At 38.5% G+C, this 19,044-nt stretch overlaps 1 protein-coding gene across 10 annotated transcripts in view; it reads right to left on the bottom strand.

Moving 5' to 3' along the window:
• LOC144311562 (beta-galactosidase-1-like protein 2) overlaps positions 1-19,044 on the bottom strand; it is an 85,037-nt gene that overhangs the window by 32,815 nt on the left and 33,178 nt on the right. For all 10 annotated transcript variants that reach the window (XM_077894252.1, XM_077894248.1, XM_077894246.1 and 7 more), the window contains exons 5-8: positions 10,151-10,219; positions 7,705-7,800; positions 6,350-6,458; positions 4,319-4,411 (exon numbers count right to left, since the gene is read on the bottom strand). In XM_077894252.1, coding sequence (XP_077750378.1) covers positions 4,319-4,411; positions 6,350-6,458; positions 7,705-7,800; positions 10,151-10,219 — 367 coding nt within the window. The remainder of the gene's footprint in view (positions 1-4,318; positions 4,412-6,349; positions 6,459-7,704; positions 7,801-10,150; positions 10,220-19,044) is intronic.

Here is a 19,044-nt window from a genome sequence, read left to right as displayed (position 1 = left end):
TTTCTGCACTAAGAGATTCTCTAGTGTCTTTATGCTTTTTTCAAGCCCAGCTAATAACTTTATAATCATTATCCTGAATTCCAACTCTGACATATTACTTATATCCATACCAATTAGATCTGTGGTTCTTTCATTGTGAATTATCTCTAGTCATTTTTCCCAGAGAAGAATGAAGAGAACAAAAGCAAAAATATCAATCACGACCTACACAAAATACACACTAGACAAATCTGAAGGTGTCAGAAACCAAAAAAGAAAAGAAAAAGAGGGAAGCCTTGGTGGCACAGTGGTTTAGCGCCGCCTGCAGCCCGGGGTGTGATCCTGGGAACTCTGGATCGAGTCCCACGTCGGGCTCCCTGAGTGGAGCCTGCTTCTCCCTCTGCCTGTGCCTCTGCCCCCTCTCTGTCTCTGTCTCTATGAATAAACAAATAAAATCTTTAAAAAAAAAAAAAGAAAAGAAAAAGAAAAAGAAAAAAAGGGGGGGGGGGAGAACATAACCTCCCAAGTGGACACAACAGAGTGTTCCACTTGGTCCTGGGTGTATTTTGGTATATTTGTTAGAAGACACTAAATCTCAGAATTGAATACACTGAAAGAAAGCCAAAAATGAAGAAAATATCTATAAAATGCAATTGTAAAAGATGAAAGTGAAAAAAAAGACTTACAAACAAAGAGTTGATAAAACAAGAAACTAGTTGAAAAGGAAAACTTTAAACTGAAAGATAAAAGAAACATGAGGGGGGAAAAAAATCCCAAAATCTATATACTATTTTCCCCTAGTGCTAGAGTTTTGCAGTTCTGTGTGCCTGTAAACTCCGTATTCGCCTCATGTTCCAGCTGGTCTTCTAGAGGAGGGGCCTGCTGCTCTGATTGTCGGGTGTCTTTGCCAGGGTGGAGTTGCATTACCAGGGGGCCAGGCTCAGTGTAAGCTGCTTTGGGTTGCTCTATGTGGCTTTTGTTCCCCAAAGGCCTTACTTGCTGCTTTAGAGGATGAAAATAAAAATAGGTGCACTCTGGAGCTGAAAGATCACAGCCCTTCTTTTTAACAACCCCTGAGGGAAAAGTAGTCTGCACCTTTGTGTGCACCAAACTTTGCAGATGCCTACAGAGCACAGCCTCTCCAAACCCCCTGGAGGTGGGGAGGAAGGTCACCACGGGCCTGTTGCTTGCAGGGCTCCCCAGAGAGAGTCGCCCGCTTGTGCCACACTTTGTGGTTTATGGCAAACTGAGAGCCCACTCCTGGATTCCCTGACCACAGCTGGTTTCCCCGCCCCAGTAGTGAGAACTCTGCAGCTCAAGCACCCCTTCTTTGTGTGGCCCCAAGGATCCTGAGGCCACACTGTCCTACCTGGTACTCTGCCCTGCTTCGCCACTTGAGCGCCTTTAGGGAGGGATGTCTCTCACTGGAGCAGACTTCTAAAAGCTCTGGTTCTGTGCTCCGGGGCATTATCACTTAATGCTCCGGGGCATTATCACTTAATAGCCAGCTTACAGAGGCTTGCTCCCATCGCCTTTGTCTTCTCATATGTCCCTCAGGTTCACTCCGCCACACCTCCTACCTTGCAAAAAGTGGTCACTTTTCTATTTGTAGAATTCCAGCAATTCTTTTCTTACATATCAGGTTGAATTCATAGGTGTTCAGAATGATTTGAGAGTTAAGTAGCTAAATTTAAGGGACCGGATGAAATGAGGCCCCCTACTTTTCTGCCATCTTGCCTCCCTCCCTCTCTCAACTAACCAGGGAGACAGCATTTCATATATTAATTAAGTCAACCTTCCACCACCATAGGTTCTCTTAGATGCAATGGTGCATGTGTCTAGCCCCAAGCAAGCAATATGGCTCATTGGTAGGTGACCATATAACTTTTCATCTAAACTAGAGCACTTGAAAATAACAAAGGTGTTAATCAGAATTCATGGACCACAACTCATAGGGATAACAACAGGTTCCACTTTTAGGGACAGTGGGCTACTTTGTCTCAGACCTGCTAATAACAACTAGATGAACTGGGAAAAAAATTAACCTATTTGAAGATACTGGATATATATCAAGGCAAGCCTTGACGAGTCAAATTTCCAGAGAGGCAGATGGCCTAGAGAGGTGAACCTGGCACGTCTTACACTTTTTCCTTGAGACACTGATTCCCCAAACATCAGTTGAGTGGCTGAAAAGCTGAGCATATCCCCCAGCAATTTATGAGATGGAGGGAAAGAAATTGCAGTTCATAGACTGCCAAGGTAGAGGAGGGGCCATAGCAATTCTAGGCTTTCAACTGGGACCCAAAGGGCTATCCTCTAGGAGAGAAGGTAAACAAGAATGAGACTTGCTCTCATAAGAAACAAAGCCCAGCTTCGAATCATATTACTTTCTGGAAGCAAAAATAAATCTGTCTGAATAGTTTCAAATGATTTAAATCATGTTTTCAGAAATAAATTGGATTGAAAAATGATTAGGCATACCAGAAGGTATTACTTTACTGAAACCATGAGAAAAACAGACAACAGAACAGATACATAGGAGATTCGACATTAAGCCTCTTAAGCATAGCTTTGAAATAACTATAATATGTTCAAGGAATTTTTTAAAAAATGGAAAATTTTGGGGATCCCTGGGTGGCGCAGCAGTTTAGCGCCTGCCTTTGGCCCAGGGCGCGATCCTGGAGACCCGGGATCGAATCCCACATCGGGCTCCCGGTGCATGGAGCCTGCTTCTCCCTCTGCCTGTGTCTCTGCCTCTCTCTCTCTCTCTGTGACTATCATAAATAAATAAAAAAATTAAAAAAAAAAAAGGAAAATTTTGGCCAAAAAAGGGAAACTATGGAAAAGAATCAAGTGAAAATTCTAGAACTAAAAATCATGAAATCTGAAATTAAGACTAGTTTTAACATCAAATTAGACAAAGCTGCAGAGAAAATTCATAAATTATGAAGAAAAAATTATCCAAAAAAGAACAAGAAACAGTTATGAAGAAAATACCTAATTTTGTATAACAGAAGTCCCAGAAGAGAGAGAGAAAATGAAGCTGACAGTTGCTGAATATTTTCCAAAACCAATTAAAGACTTCAAGCCACATAGTGAAGGGTGCAGACAAATGTAAATAGAATAAAAGTAGAAATAAAACCACACCTAGCCAAATCTTAGTGAAGTTGAAGAAAATGAAAAAATAAATCTTAAAAGAAGCCAGAAGAAAAAGACATTTTACCTTCAAAGGAACAGTAATTTTATTTATCTCTGGCTTCTTAATAGAAACAATGTACACCAGATAATCATCAAAGAAAATAACTGCCAACCCAGAATTCTACATATAATACAAACAGCCTTCAAAATATTGATGAGCTAGACACATTTTCAGGTAAACAAGAGGTTAGAGAATTTGTTAACAACATAAAACCTGCAACAAAAAAAGTACAAATAGGTGTTCCTTAAGCAGAGGAAATGATAAGAGAGATAAAGCTCAGAGACAGAGAGGAAAGAAAAACAACAAAAAAAATTATGTGCATAAATCTAAACGACTTCATACAATAAAAATAATAACTTGTGTGTCTAAAATATATATAGCATTAAAAGAAATAAAAGTTCTGAAGAAAGAAAGGGGAAAATTCAACTAAACTGTTCTCAGGTGCTTTCTTTGCCTTGGAGCTGGCAAACACACTAATTTATGTTAGATATTAATAATTCTAAGGTGAATAGTAGTTTCTATGGCCAGCACTAAAAGAAAAGTGAAAAATGCTTAACAAGCTAATACAGGAGAAAATGGAATAATAAAAAATACTGCCAATCCAAAAGAAGGAAATAAAAAAAAAGAAAGAAGAGAAAAAGAGCCATAGGACAGGTAGGACAAGTAGAAAGAAAGTAACAGGATGGTAAATTTAACTACAACTATCAGTAGTTATATTATACGTAAATAAGCCAAATACCTCATTTAAAAGACAAGAATTTTCATGATGGATTAACAAAACAAACTCTAATTATGTACTGCTTACAAGGTATGTTCCTAAGGCAAATGAATCCAGAATAACTGAAAGTAAAAAGATAGAAAAGTACATATTATACAAACACCAACCAAAAGAGAGCTGTGATGTTCACAGAAAGGAAAACTATTCTAAGATCACTCTTTGCCTCACATGACAGGTGTGTAGTTAGTTCCTTGTCCCTTCGCTAAGATGCAAATGCATGGAAAAATTAAATAGGACCTTATTCATCTTTATATCCCATGGTATCATGCAAGCTGTAGCTACTCAGACTATGTTTGCTCCACAGACTCACAAAGTGAGATAAGAAATATGTAAATATGGAGGAAAGTTAAAGGAGCACTTACCTTTTTAATGTATTTCAGGTATCTTTTATCCTGATGATATGAACCATATTCATTCTCAACCTGCATAGCAATGATGGGGCCTCCCTTTGCATACTGAGGGTCAAGGAGATGAGAGTTTGAGAGTGAAGTTATTGGTGGGAAAGGCTGGATTTCTCAAGCTGCTGTTGCACACACATATTTAGAGTGCCCTAAAAATAACATATTCCTAAAGTCAACTCCAATTACACTATAGTTCAGGCAATTTCTCTCACTCCACAGTCAGCAATCAACTGCTCGTAGAATCCTACCTTTTCTAGTACTCCCTGTCAATGGACTCCCACCCTTTTCCCTCCTAATTCAATGCATTAAGCATGATGCTTCAAACCTCCACCTTCATCCTTTCTACCTTAGCACCAGTTACATGAGTCAAGTGTCATCCTAAAGGTTGTCTCACCTCCTTCCCACTTCTCAGGAACTTCACTCTTTTTGGAGTACCCTTCTGTCTTCTGTGTCATCATCTCCTTTTTTACTAAACCTTTCCTATCATCATTTAGGTTGACTCAAATTCCTCTGTTAAAATTAACTTGTCTGGACCACTTCCTTCTCCAGTTCCCATTATTTTGCCCTTTTCACTTAGACAAACTCTAAAATATTCCTGTACTCCCTCTTGACTTCTTATTCTCTCATTTCCTCTTTTACTTACTTCCATTCTTTCCATTCCACCTACATTATTAACATTACCTTCTCTTTGCTAAGTACAAACAATACATTTTAATCTTAATTTACTGTCTCTCTGAGCAACATTTGACATCCTTGGCCTTTCCTTCTGGAAACTCTTCTGGATATTCATGATAAAATGCTTCTGGGGCCTCCCAACCGCCTCCTCCTCCTCCACTTCCTCCTCCTCCTCCTTCTCCTCGGGCCCTGATTTTGTGGTCACTAAGCAAGGTTCTGATTACTAATTTAGTTTTCCAGCAGTTTCAAGACTGAGAAGTCTGATTTGGAGTGGGCTGAGTAATCGAGTTCAATGCTGTCCAGCAGAACTTTCTGATGATGAAAATATTCTGCATTTGCATTGTCCAATATCATAGCAACCATCAACATGTGCCTACTGAGCACTGAAAACGTCTAATATAAATGAGGAAATGAGTCTTTAATTTTATTTGATTTTAATTAAGTTTAAATAACTGCATGTGGCTGTGGCTACTATGCTGGACAACACAACTCTAATCTTAATAAAGGATAATCTCTACAACCCCAACAGCACACTGATTGACACTCTTAAGTCACTTAGTGGTTTTGATGGCTTTCCTGAGTCTGATTAACTCTGAGATACTCACAGTGTTAGGAACCAACTCTGCACATAATAAATTCAGATTCACACTCTGTGAAACCCTCTCCTACCCATATACAAGTTTGCCATTGCCTCTATTCACAAAATATGCTAGGCAAACGTTGATTACCTCGTAGAAAGCTTAATATGCAATAGATGTTATAGCTTTGCTCCTTCCCTCTGTTCATTTCCTACCTAGTATATAGTCCTTTTTATATCTTTCAACCATTTTAGAAATACAGTAGCACTAAGCGATGATTATGTTCCGCACCACGATTTTATTTGGTGGAGGGATGTTAAAAAAAACAAATGAATTGCAACTTCTATAAAACCGCTATGGTCCCCAGACCTAATCTATTATGTGTGAAGGACTGCCAAGTAGCTACCTTTAGCAGCCAAATTAAAACATTTTGATGACTAACATTCATTTCCCATTTATGGTGATTGAGGGCAAAGATATAATGGAGAAGAATAAACAAAAATATACAGAATGCAATTTCAAGTCCACTGCCAAGGAAAAGGCTTCCAGTTGGGCAGTAGATAGGAAACAGGCACAAAAGCAGGGTAATAAAAATCTAGTAGTTCTTAAATAAGGAATTGGAACAACCTGCTATATACACTTCCTATTTCTGTATGGCAGGAAATAGGCTAGCCCTTTCCAGGAAATCAGTTGAGGCCATTATTTCCCTTGGTCACAGGAATGGGGAACTGGGATTTACCTGGAGTTGTACTATCATGGGAATTATCTTATCAAAATAGTGATTCACTGCTTTAGTGAAGCCCTTGTAAGTTGTTCTCAGCTTCATTTTTGGATCCCGGAGTAACCAGCTAGGATTGAAAAGGTAGGAATCACTCTTGGGGTGGGAAAAAGCAATAAGAAATACTCAAGCATGAGGCTGGAAAACAAATACAGCCACACGGGAACAGTATATTGTGACATCTTAATTCATCTTTAAGAAAAAGCAATCTATGTTCTAGTTGCAAATAGGTCAGCACCTGAGCCACCACCTCTATCCTCAAAACACACATCAGAGTTGTGTAATAATGAAATGATCCTGAGCAGAGTCATCAAACTGCAGCCCACAGGCCAAATCAGAGCCATTGTCTGTTCCTGTAAATAAAGTTGTATTGGAACACAGCCATACCCATTTGTTTACATATCGTCACAGCTGTGTTCATGCTACAACAGCAGGATTGAGTAGTCACAACAGACAGTGTATGTGGCCCTCAACACTGAACATATGTATTATCTGGCCTTTTACAGAAAAGGTTTATCAACCCCTAGTCTGGATGGAGCTTTTATAAAGCTGTTTCAAAGTTTTTTTAAGACACATTCTTTGATGGAACAATATTTGGCCATAAAAGAGGAATGAAGAACTACGTGCTATACCATGGATGAACCTTGAAAACATTATGCTAAGCAAAGAAGCTACTTTAAAAAAGGTCACATATCCTGTAATATTCCATTTATATGAAATGTACACAATAGGCCAACCGACAGGGTCTGAAGGCAAACTGGTGGTTGCCAGGCACTGGGGGAAGGAACAATGGGAGTTGACTGGGCATAGGGCTTCCTTTTGGGTGATAAAAAGTCTGGCTCTAGAGAGTGGTGATGGTTGTTCAGCATTTTTTATGTACTTAACTGCCACAAAACAGCACATTTTCAAATGGTAAATTTTTATGTCATGTGCATTTTACTACAATAAAAAATGATTCAAAGCTAACAAAAGGGAAAACCTCTCTTTAAAGAGAGATAATCAACCCAATTTCTTACTATCTCTACTGCCTTCACAAAAACTAGAACTTACAAAGATAGTGCTTAAGTGGCTGCCACTAGTTTTTACTTAAAGTACTGTATCTCATTTGTACTGCAGAAATGAGATGGAGGTTTAAATAAAACAAATACATACTATATAAATCCCAATATATCAAAATTCATTTTCTAGGTCATTAAATGGGGAAAAAATAGTGTAGTTTAAAAATGTACACCGAAACCCAGCACAACCCCTTTGCTCTAACCTCCCCCGAGTGTGCCCGGGGCCCACGTGGAGCCAGGGGCCTGGGTGACACTCACCTGGGCAGGCCTCCAAGGTCCAGGTCACCGCCAACATAGGGGCCGGGACACAGGATGACCCACAGCCCTGCCTCCGAAGCCATGGCTACGAAGGTCCTGCAAAGTGGAGCAACGAGGTCGTGTGGCCTCCCGACTGGAAGCCCAAGGCGGGGGTGCAGCGGGGCCTGGGCCAGGCCCCCCTGCCCTGGGGCCGTACAGACCTGGCTCTACTCCCCCTCCATGTCTCCTACTTCCAGTCACCAAACCACGTTTATTCCTCCTGCTTCATGTTTTCACACATGAGACCTAGTTTGCGGCGCTACCAGGTTTACTGAGGGCCGCAGGCTGGCACCGGGCCTAGGGCGCCGCTTCCTGACTGGCTGCTCCCCTTCCTTCCTTCCTTCTCCCTTTCTTCCCCTGTCCCCCCAGTCACGTCAGTCATCATCACCGACAGCAGAGAGAGGAGTGCTCTTCTACCTTGTCTCGGCCTCTGGAGCAACGGCCTTCCTTAAGACTATTTTTTTGGACAACTCAGTGAGCGGAGTATCGATATCGTCTCCGTCTTACAGATCAGGCCATAAGCTTCAACGAGCCAGAGCTTCCTGCAGATCACATTTTCAGCAAACAGAAGAACTAAAACCACAAGCAGGCAGAAAGCTTCCAGAAGGGAAATATCAACTACGTGTTAATCTGCCTCCTTCAGATGCTGCTAGCACAATCTTTCTAAATGCACAAACCTGCCAAATCAAAACTCTTCAAATGACTCCCAGTGACTTCAGAAAAGATCCCAAATTCTGGTGCACGGTAAATATAAAGGCAAGATGTGGTCTATCCTCACTTCCGCTTTATTTTGTGGCATTTTCTCTATTTAAACCAGTGGGAGAACCACACAGCGTTATTTGCAGTTCCCAGAAAATACCTGTGGCAGAAAGTTAATCGCTAAAGCCATTCCCTTTCCTTCCTGGGCAGAGAGCTCAAGCGCATTTCGCAGCCCCCCATGCGTTGAGGTGTCGCTCTGTGACTGACTTCAAGCCAACAGAATGTGAACAGGAGCAGAGCATCCCAATGGCCTGAAAACACTCTCCCTGCCTTTCTTCTGCTTCTGGCTTGACACAGACAAGAGTAGCAGCCTCCACACTGATGAAGATGGTGAAGCCACAGACAGAAAGACCTTGAATCTCTCAATTACTCCTGGGAAGAAAGACACAATGCTTACCAGGAATTCCTACTTAAGATTTTCCCTAAATGACAAGAAACCTCCATTGTTAAAGATGCTGAGGCTTACTTGTTACAGCAGCTAACACCACCTTAACAAACTCAAAAATGCTTTCTCACATCGCTGACTTTGCCCTCGCTGGATCCTCTGCCTAAAACACCACTCAGTCCCCTCTAGCAAACTCCTGCTTAACATTTCAATTTACCTCAGCTATGACTTCACTGTCCTCTTCCCTGGGTTGTGTGTTCTTAGTATGTTATTTGTCTCTCCCTCAGAGAATACTTAGCCTTGACAGCACAAAGTGCTTTATCTGTCCATCTCTTGCACGAAGTCAGCGTCTGAACTCTAGCAGATAGCTAATACTTATTTTAGAATAAACAACTATAGATTTTTCTGAACTTAAGATGGGCTTACATCCCAATAGGTTCGTCATACATTGAAAATATTTTAAGTAAAAACTGAGTTTAATGCACCTAACCGGCTGAACATCATAGCTTAGCTTAACCTACTCAACAATGAGCTCAGAACACTTACAGTAGCCTACAACTGGACAAAATCAGCTAACACAAAGCCTATTTTATAATAAAGTGTAAAATGTCTCATGTAATTTATTGAGTACTATACTCAAACTGAAAAACAATGGCTGTATAGGTACAGATGGTTGTATATCACGGTCTACTCTCATGACTGCCAGCCTGACTAGGTACTATAACTAGTGGTTACTGTCCAGTATCATAAGAGTACAGAGTGCAACATATTGTTAGCCTGGGAAAAAACCAAACTTCAGAATTTGAAGCACAGTTTCTACCAAATGCTCTCACTTTCACACCATTGTAAAGTCAAAACATAGTAAGTCAAACCGTTATAAGTTGGGGACCATCTAGACTCTGTACCACATCTTAGAAGCCTTGCAAATTATAGCCCAGAATTATCCTCTTATAACTGAGAAAGTAGGCTCTTCATAATAAACTACAGCATGTAGACTTTCTAAACCATACGGTTCATAAATGCACCACAGACGCTATAGTCTAAGCTCCACTGCAAATAACAGATTCACTGAGCCAGAGGGTTTCAGTCCTAGGAACAAAATGATCAGATCTTCCTGATGATTTCTCAAACAGAAAGTAAGGTGCCCTTGTACAACTTATCCCACAGAGTCTAAACCCTGTCTTCAAGCCATAGAAACAGGCAACTTCAGCATTAAGACATACACGAGTGCTCGCTTCGGCAGCACATATACTAAAGACATACACGAAATCCAGGTTTGCAGTAAAATAAAACCAGCCTTTTCTTGGTTCATGAAGGTTCCAGGGAATATGCCTGCAATGGAAAAAAGAGAAACATAAAAACCTTTTATTATTTGCCCTCATTCCATATTGATTCTTCCAGTTTTAATATAGCACCTGGGCTACCTCTACTGTGAAGGAAACTGAAGATTTCAGTAGCCAAGCCCCTTTCTGTATGTAAATGAACTTTGTATTAAATTAAAAATTTCCCCCTTCAAATGCCAGTGCAGATTCAAGCAGCCAATACTATTCCTTGATGCTGAACTTCAAGTGAGAAAGATGTATATGTAACACCCTCTGGAGTGTAACCACAAATTTCTTTTTTTAAATACTAATGAAAACATATGAAAAATTTAAATCCATATCTATAATGGCAAAAAAAGAAAAACCAGAAACTGTTTTTATAACAGAAACCAGAAAGAGCTAAAAAGTTTATAGAACTAGATTATACAGTTTTCTTTAAATGAATAAAATGGAATCCAGCAGTCAACAATATAAGACTCGCAACACCCAAGAACCATTACGAAAATTGCTAGGCATGCAAAAAACAGGAAACTGTGACACAAAACAGAAAAAAAAAAAAATCAATAGAAACAAACCCAGAAATGACATATAAGATGAAACTAGCAGGAAAAAAAAACTAAAAGGGTATAACAAATTTTACCATATCTTTAATTAGTAAAGGAATGCTTAACCACAATGAGGAGAAAAGGAAGATATAAAAAAGACTCAAATGGAACTTCTAAATTTTAAAAATATAGCATCTATAATAAAAAAATACTCTGGATACTATTAACAGCAGCACGTGAAAAATGTATTGGCTGAGACTAACAGCAGAGTAGATAAAACAGAATAAATTGTCAGAACGAAAGAAACTATCCAAAATGGAAAATAGAAAAAACGAAGACTAAAAATAACAATGAACACAGCATCAGTGATACATGATTCCTTATCAAGAAGTCTCTATATATGCAATTGGACCCCTGGAGGAAAAAAGGAGAGGCAAAAATAGTAGTAGAAATAGAGCCACAATTTTACCAAATTTGATGAAAACTATAAACCTACAGATCCAAGAATTTCAGTGAACCACAAGTAGAATTTAAAAAAAAAAAGATCTACACCATAGCACATTAGAATCAAATTGCTGAAAACAAATGAAAGAGAGAAAATCTTAAAAGCAATCAAAGGTTGGGATGGAGGCAGATAAGAAGTACAGCAGATTTGTCCAGATAATGTGCAGGTCAGAAGTCAACAAAAAAACTTTTTAAGGTACTGAAAATAAAAAACAAAAACAAAAATAAACCATGTCAACCTAGAATTCTCTTTATACTCAGTGAAATTCTCTCTCAAAATAGAAGATGAAAAAAATCAACTTTTCAAAGAAACAAAAGCAAAGAGAATTGATTACTAACGGACTTCCACTGCAAGAAATGTCAAAGGCAGTTCTTCCACAGAAAGAAATAATACCATAGGAAATTAAAATCTATATAAAGAAATTGAAGAGCACCAAAAATGGTAAGTATGTGGTAAATACAAAAGATATTTTATCACTTTAAATTCAAATATAACTAGATGTTCAAAGCAGAGAAATAACAATATACTATGAATTTTGTAGTTTATAAAAAACAAAACACATGATACAGCACAGCACAAAGGATTAGAAGAGTGAAACGGAACTATGCCATTGTAAGAGTTCCTAGTAATAGCTCTATATGTCTAGAAAAAAAGGATTAAATTAGGAATTTAAAAATTTAGATATACAACTTTACATAAAAACTTTGGAAACAAATCCAGGATCCTTAAAAATGATTTAATTCAATATCACACTTTCAACAATGGATAGATCATCCAGACATAAAACCAATAAAGAAAACACTGAAAAAAAAAAAAAAAAAAAAAAAAAAAAGAAAACACTGGACTTGAACAACACGTTAGACCAGATGAGCCTACTAGACATATATAGAACATTTCACCCAACAGCAGCAGAACACACGTTCTTCTCAAGTTCTCAAGTGCATGTGGAACATTCTCCAGGACAGATCACATGTTAGGCCACAAAACAAGTCTTAATAAATCTAAGAAGAATAAAATCATACCAAGCTTGTTTCTGGCCACACGGTATGAAACTAGAAGTCAATTATAAGAAAAAACTGGAAAATGTACAGATATATAGAAATTAAACAACATAAATAAGTGGAAAGATATTCCATACTCTAAGATTGGAAGAATTAATAATTGTCAAAATGACCACACTACCCAAAGCAAACTATAGATTCATGCAATTTCTAACAAAGCTACAATGGCAATTGTCACAGAAAAAAAAATCCTAAAATTTGTATGAAACTACAAAAAGACAATGGATAGCCAAAATAATCAAAAATGAATAACAAAACTGGAGGCATCACAATTCCTGATGTTAAAGTATATTAAGCTACAGTAATGACAACAGTAAAGAACTGGCATAAGAATAGACATATAGGTCAGTGGAACAGTATAGAGAGCCCAGAAATAAACCCCTGCCCTATAGTCAATTAATTTATAACAAATCAGTCCAGAATATACTGTAATAAGTGGTGTTGGGAAGCTCGCTGGCCGTGCGCAAATGAATGAACTAACCCTCTATCTTACACCACACAAAAATCAACTCAAAATGGTTTAAAGACATAAATATTAAGATGTGAAACCACAGAAGTCCTAGGAGAAACAAACTCCTTGACATGGGCCTTGGCAATGATTTTTTGAATTTGACACGAAAAGCCAAGGCAACAAAAGCAAAAATAAATAAGAGGGATTACTTCAAACTAAAAGATCTGCACAGTCACAGAAACCAGCAACAAGATGAAAAGGCAACCTATGGAATCGGAGAAAATATTTGCAAACGTGCAAATCTATTGAAATTTGCAAATCTGATTAGGGGTTAACACCCAAATATACAAGAAACTCCTACAACTCCATAGCAAAAAAAATAATCCAAGACAAAAATGGGCAAATAATCTGCATAAACATTTTCCCCAAGAGGATGTACAAATATACAAGGGATACATCAAAGGGTACTCAACATCCCCAGTCACCAGAAAAATGCAAATCAAAAACACAGTGAGATACCACCTCAGAGCTGTTAGGGTGTCTATCATCAAAAAGACAAGATATAACAAAGTTTGGTAAGGGTGTGGGGAGAAAAGGAATACTTGTGGCACTACTGGTGGAACTATAAGTTGGTTCAGCCATCATGGAAAACTGTGTGGGAGTTTCTCCAGAAATTAAAAATAGCCCTATCCGATGATTCAGCAATCCTATTTCTGGGTATGTACCCAAAGGAAGTGAGCATTACCGCAAAGAGATATCTGTACTCCCATGGTCACAGAAGCATCATTCACAATAACCGAGCTATGGAAACAATTTAAGTGTCTGATGACAGATAAATGATTTGAGAAAAGGCGATAACGCATACATGCACACACACAGGAATAATTTTTAGCCTTAAAAAGAGGAGGAAATCCTGTCACTTGTGACAACATAAATTAATCTAGGGGCATTATGGTAGAGAAGTAAGCCAGGCAGCAAGACAAATACCATCTGGTATCACTTTTATGTGGAATCTTAGAAAACAAACAACAAAATGAACACATAGACACAGAATACAGTGTTGGCTTCCAGGGCCTGAGCATGGAGGAAATGAGGAGAGATTGATAAAAGGATACAAACCTTCAATTACAAGATGAGTAAAGGCTGTGGAGCTAATGTATACCGTGGTATACAGTTGGTAATACTGTACCATATAACTGAAATTTGTTAAGGGAATAGGATTTAAGTGTTCTCACCAAAGCACACAAACAAAGATAAATATGTGAGGTGATGGATGTGTCTATTAACTGGATTATAGGTTAGAACCATCTCACAATGTCTACTTTAATCACATGTATACTTTAAATACATTACAGCTGCTCCCTCTGGGGGATCGTGGACTCCGGCTTCAAGGAGAGCATTGCTCACAGTTCTCAGCCAGAGGCAAGGAGGCCCAGGTGGCCTCTTCAGTGCATCCCACTGTGGGGCAGCTACCTGGCCCACCTGCCCAGCCTGAGCCTACTCAAGCGACCCAGCTTGATCCCTCCTGGATCTGAGAGTGGACTTTGGTCACAAGGAAGGCTCATGGAGTGCAGAGGTAACTCATCAGGGAAAGGATGGAGGACTCTGAGATGGGGGCTTTGGGCTGGGGCTGAAGATGCTGTAGGTGCCGAAGCATCCTTGCTGAGCACTACCATGCCCTACGACCTGCAGGTACGACCTGTAGGTATGACCCTCTACCTAGCTCTTACAAGCTACAGGAGCTCTGGCCCCACAGTGATCGTGGCCTGCAAAGCCCTGGTCTGGGAAGGGCCCAACATGGTCTACACCAACTCAGTTGGCATCACTGTGGAGACGTTATCATCCACCCCAGCAAGAATGTCATCCACACCAGAAATTCTGTGGAAGGGGCCAAGAGAGAGATCCAGCTATGGTTCCAGAGCAATGAGCTGGTGGACTGGGCACACAAGAACCACCCCAGCAGCATTTACCCAGCCCGAGCACTAAAGGTGCCTTCAGCTGCACCAGCACCCACCCAGGACAAACTACCTCTGTGAACAAGAACTTGAGGCCACATCCACGTTCTGCTCATCTGTATAAATTACCTCCCTGTCTACCTCCTGCTCTAGCCCAGCCCACAGGAGTCTGAGCTGTGACCTTTCTGTGCTTTTCAGTGCTCTAAGTCAGCAAGATATTGGGCCAAATCCTTTCTGTGCCAGACAACCTACAATTGTCTCCAAAAGCAGAAAGAGTAATCTCTTCCGACCAAAGGGGGAACACTAAAATTCACTATGCTGTGCAAAACAATAAAAATAAAAATTACAATTTGTCAATTATATCTTAATAAAGCTAAAAAATTACTTTAAAATGGGAAAATAATTCATGAGAAATTGGAAATTAAAGAGAAATAGAACTAATATGGTAAAGGATATTAAAGTAGCTTATAGAATATAACGTTAAAAATGTATCCAAAGAAATCTGGAACTCTCTAGTTGATGGAAAATCTTGTTAAAAAATACAAATTGCGGGTAGCCCAGGTGGCTCAGTGGTTTAGCGCTACCTTCAGCCCAGGGCCCACTCCTGGAGACCCAGGATCAAGTCCCATGTCGGGCTCCCTGCATAGAGCCTGCTTCTCCCTCTGCATGTGTCTCTGCCTCTCTCTCTCTCTGTCTCATGAATAAATAAAAATCTTCAAAAAAAAAAAAAGACAAATTGCCTATTTCAATAAAAGCATAAAATTTGGTTAAATTAGAAAGTATAGATGAAAGCTACAATAACTAAATATTCAAATCCTTGTACCAACACCATTATCAAAAATGATATTTTTAGTAAATTATTCTCTCAATTATAAGAATCAAACTCCAAGATGCTGTATAATACATGTCAAATCAAAGTAAACTCATTTTATAAAGTTAATATAATAACTGAAAACAAAAGAAACAGACACAAGCCATTCAGAAACCTACTAATTCAGGTGCTATTATAAGCACCAAAGATCATCAAAACAGTCAAAAAAATTCCTGCCCTCACAAAGCTCACAGTCTAGACACTAAAGTTATAAAACTCTGAGAAAAAAACCTTTTGAGAAAGCTTCATGACATAGGATATGGCAATAATTACTTGGATATGACAATGAAGGTACAGGCAAGAAAAAGAAAAGTAGACAAGTTGAACTTCATGAAAATTTAAAACTTTTGTGCATCAAAAGATACTTTCAACAGAATGTAACTCATAGAAAAGAAGAAAATATTTGTAATCACATATCTCATAAGATATTAATATCCAGAATATATGAAGAATTCCAACAACTCAACAATAAAAAAACAAACTACCCAATTCAAAATGGACAGAAGTGGGACGCCGGTGGCTCAGCGGTTGAGCATCTGCCTTCAGCTCATGGCGTGATCCCAGGATCCGGATGGAGTCCCACATCCAGCTCCTTACAGGGAGCCTGCTTCTGTCTCTGTCTCTGTCTCTCTCTCTCTGTGTCTCTCTCAATAAATAAATAAAAACTTTTTAGAAAATGGACAGAACATAAGTACTTGAATAGATAGTTCTTCAAAAAAGATATATAAATGGTCAATAAGTACATGAAAAGATGCTCAGCACCATTAATCATTGGGGAAATGCAAATCCAAATCACAAAAAGAGATACCATTCCACATCATTATGATGGAATGCTTGTCCATTGCTGGTAGGAATCTGAAACAGTGCATCTTCTGTAAAAAAAAAAAAAAAAAAAACAAAACAGAGCATTCCTCAAAAAATTTAAAATAGAATTACAATTTGAGCCAGCAATTCCACTTCTGGGAACATACACAAAAGAATTGAAATCAAGAACGCAAATAGATATTTATGCACCAGTGTTCACAGCAGCATTGTTCACAACAGCCAAAAGGCAGAAAGAATCCAAGTGCGTATCCACAGATGGATGGGTAACAAAATATATTTTGTTGAATGCTATTCAACCTTAGAAAGGAATGAAATCTGATACGTGCTATAGCATAAATGAAACTTGCACGTTGTGCTAAGTGAAATAAGCCAGACATAAAAGGACAAATATTATATGTTTCCACGTATATGAGGCGCCAAATATCAAATTCACAGAGACAGAAAGTAGAACAGTGGTTACCAGGGAATGATGGGAGAAAAGAATGAGAAGTTATTTCTTAATAGAGTAGTATGGGATAATGAAAAAGTTCTGGATATTGATAGAGGAAATGGTCACAAAACAACATGTATTTACATAATGCCACTGACTTTGGAATCTGTGGAAAACTAGTTGACATTATTCACTAAAACTAAACATACATCTATCTTATTGTTCATCATATTCATTCCTAGATGTATATCCAACAGAAGTGTTTACATAGTCTCACCAAAAAGACAAGTACAAGATTGTTCACGGCCCTACCATTTCCAATAGCTAAAAACTGAAAATATCTAAATGTCTTTCTACAAAATAAATACGTTTTGGTATTATCATCAATGTAGTTCCATACAATTATGAGAGTGAACAAGCTAAAATATGTGGTAATAAGGATGAATCTCATAAACACAATTTTGAACAAAAGATATTAGACACAACAGAGTACATATTGTAGGATTTCATTTACATAAAGTTCAAAAACAGGCCAAAGTAACCTATGTGTTAGAATAATGAGTAATAGTTATCTTTTGGAGGGAGGTCATGACTGTAAGGGGGATGGGGGAGCTTCTGAGATATTGGTGTACTGTGAGGTTTTGGGGGTTGGTTACAGGAGTAGGTTTCCTTAATCAAAATTTACCAAGCTAAACCCTTAAATACTGAATACTCAATTCAAATATTACTTTAAGATAAAACTAACGTGAAGAGGAATAGGGAATAAAAAAAGGAATTGAGAATGTTCACTACCAGAAAGATAGTAGGTAATTTGGGCCAAACCTCTTAATGAGGAAAACAAGAAAAAGTGAGCAAGTTTTTTATTAACTGACAGAGGCATCAAAAAATTTCCACTTTCTGGCCCGAGAAGTAACTAAGAGCCTAGAACAAAGCTGAAAAACTGGAAGCTGTTGAAAAGCAACAACTCTTCTTATTCATCAGAAGAGAGGTCACAGGGAAGATTGCTGCCCCAAAAGCCAGAGTGAGAGACAACTGATGTAATGGTTAATTCTACATGTTGACTTGACTAGGCAATCAGCTGCTCTGACACTTGGTCAAATGGTATACAAGTGTTTCTGGAAAAGATTAACATTTGACCTGGTGGACTGAGTAATGTGGATTGCACTCCCTAACCAGATAAGCCTCATCCAGTCAGTTGAAGACCTAAACAAAATAAGGATTAATATAATACATCATATCAACAGGCTAAAGAAGAAAAACAGTCACATAATTTTATCAATAGATGCATTTAAAACATTTCAGAAAATTCAACACCTATTCATGATAAAAAAAAAAAACCATCAGTACACTAGGAAAAGAGAACTGCCTCAACTTCGTAAAGAAATAGCTCTAGAATACCTACAGCTAACTTAATCATAAGAAACTTAAGCATAAGAAATCAGAAGTTTCACTGCTAAGATTAGGGGCAAGGCAAGTTGTCCCTTATTGCCACTCTTTTCAGTATTGTACTACAAAGCATAATCAATGCAATAAAACAAGAAATTAAATAAAAAGTATACAGATTGGGCAGAAAAACATAAAAGTTTCTTTGTTCACTGATAATTTTTGTCTATTAAATTCAAAACAATTGACGAAACAAACCTCTCAGAACTACTAAGTGATCAATAGTGAGGTTGCAGAAAACAAAGTTAATATACAAAATTCAATCATTTTCCTGTATAACAGCAATGAACAATTGGGCAAACAATACTATCCAACAATGAAAAATCATTCAAAACTGAAAAAGTAACCTATCAAATCATGAAAATAATACATAAAGGAAAATTCAATGCATATTACCAAATGAAAGAAGCCAGTCTGAAAAGGCCCCCTTCTGTATGATTCCAACTACATGACATTTTGGAAAAGGCAAAATGTGGAAACACTGGAAAGATCAGTGGTGGCCAGGAGATAGTGGGGACGGAGGATGAACAGGTGGTGCACAGGACTGTTAAGACCGTGAAACTACTTTCTGGGATACTGTTAATGGTGGATAAGTGTCATTATACATTCAACTAAACCAGGAGTGAACCGTAAGGCAAACTATGAACTTTGGGTGATTAATGATGTGTCAGTGTAGGTTTGTTGAGTATCATTTATGAACCACTGTGATGGGTGATGTTGATAGTGAGGGTGGTTCTGGTGGGTTGGGG

Source organism: Canis aureus, chromosome 3, assembly GCF_053574225.1.
Source record: "Canis aureus isolate CA01 chromosome 3, VMU_Caureus_v.1.0, whole genome shotgun sequence".
In the NCBI taxonomy this organism is placed as follows: domain Eukaryota; kingdom Metazoa; phylum Chordata; class Mammalia; order Carnivora; family Canidae; genus Canis; species Canis aureus.
Note: the sequence above shows the minus strand (reverse complement) of the source record. Positions and strands in the feature narration are given on the sequence as shown.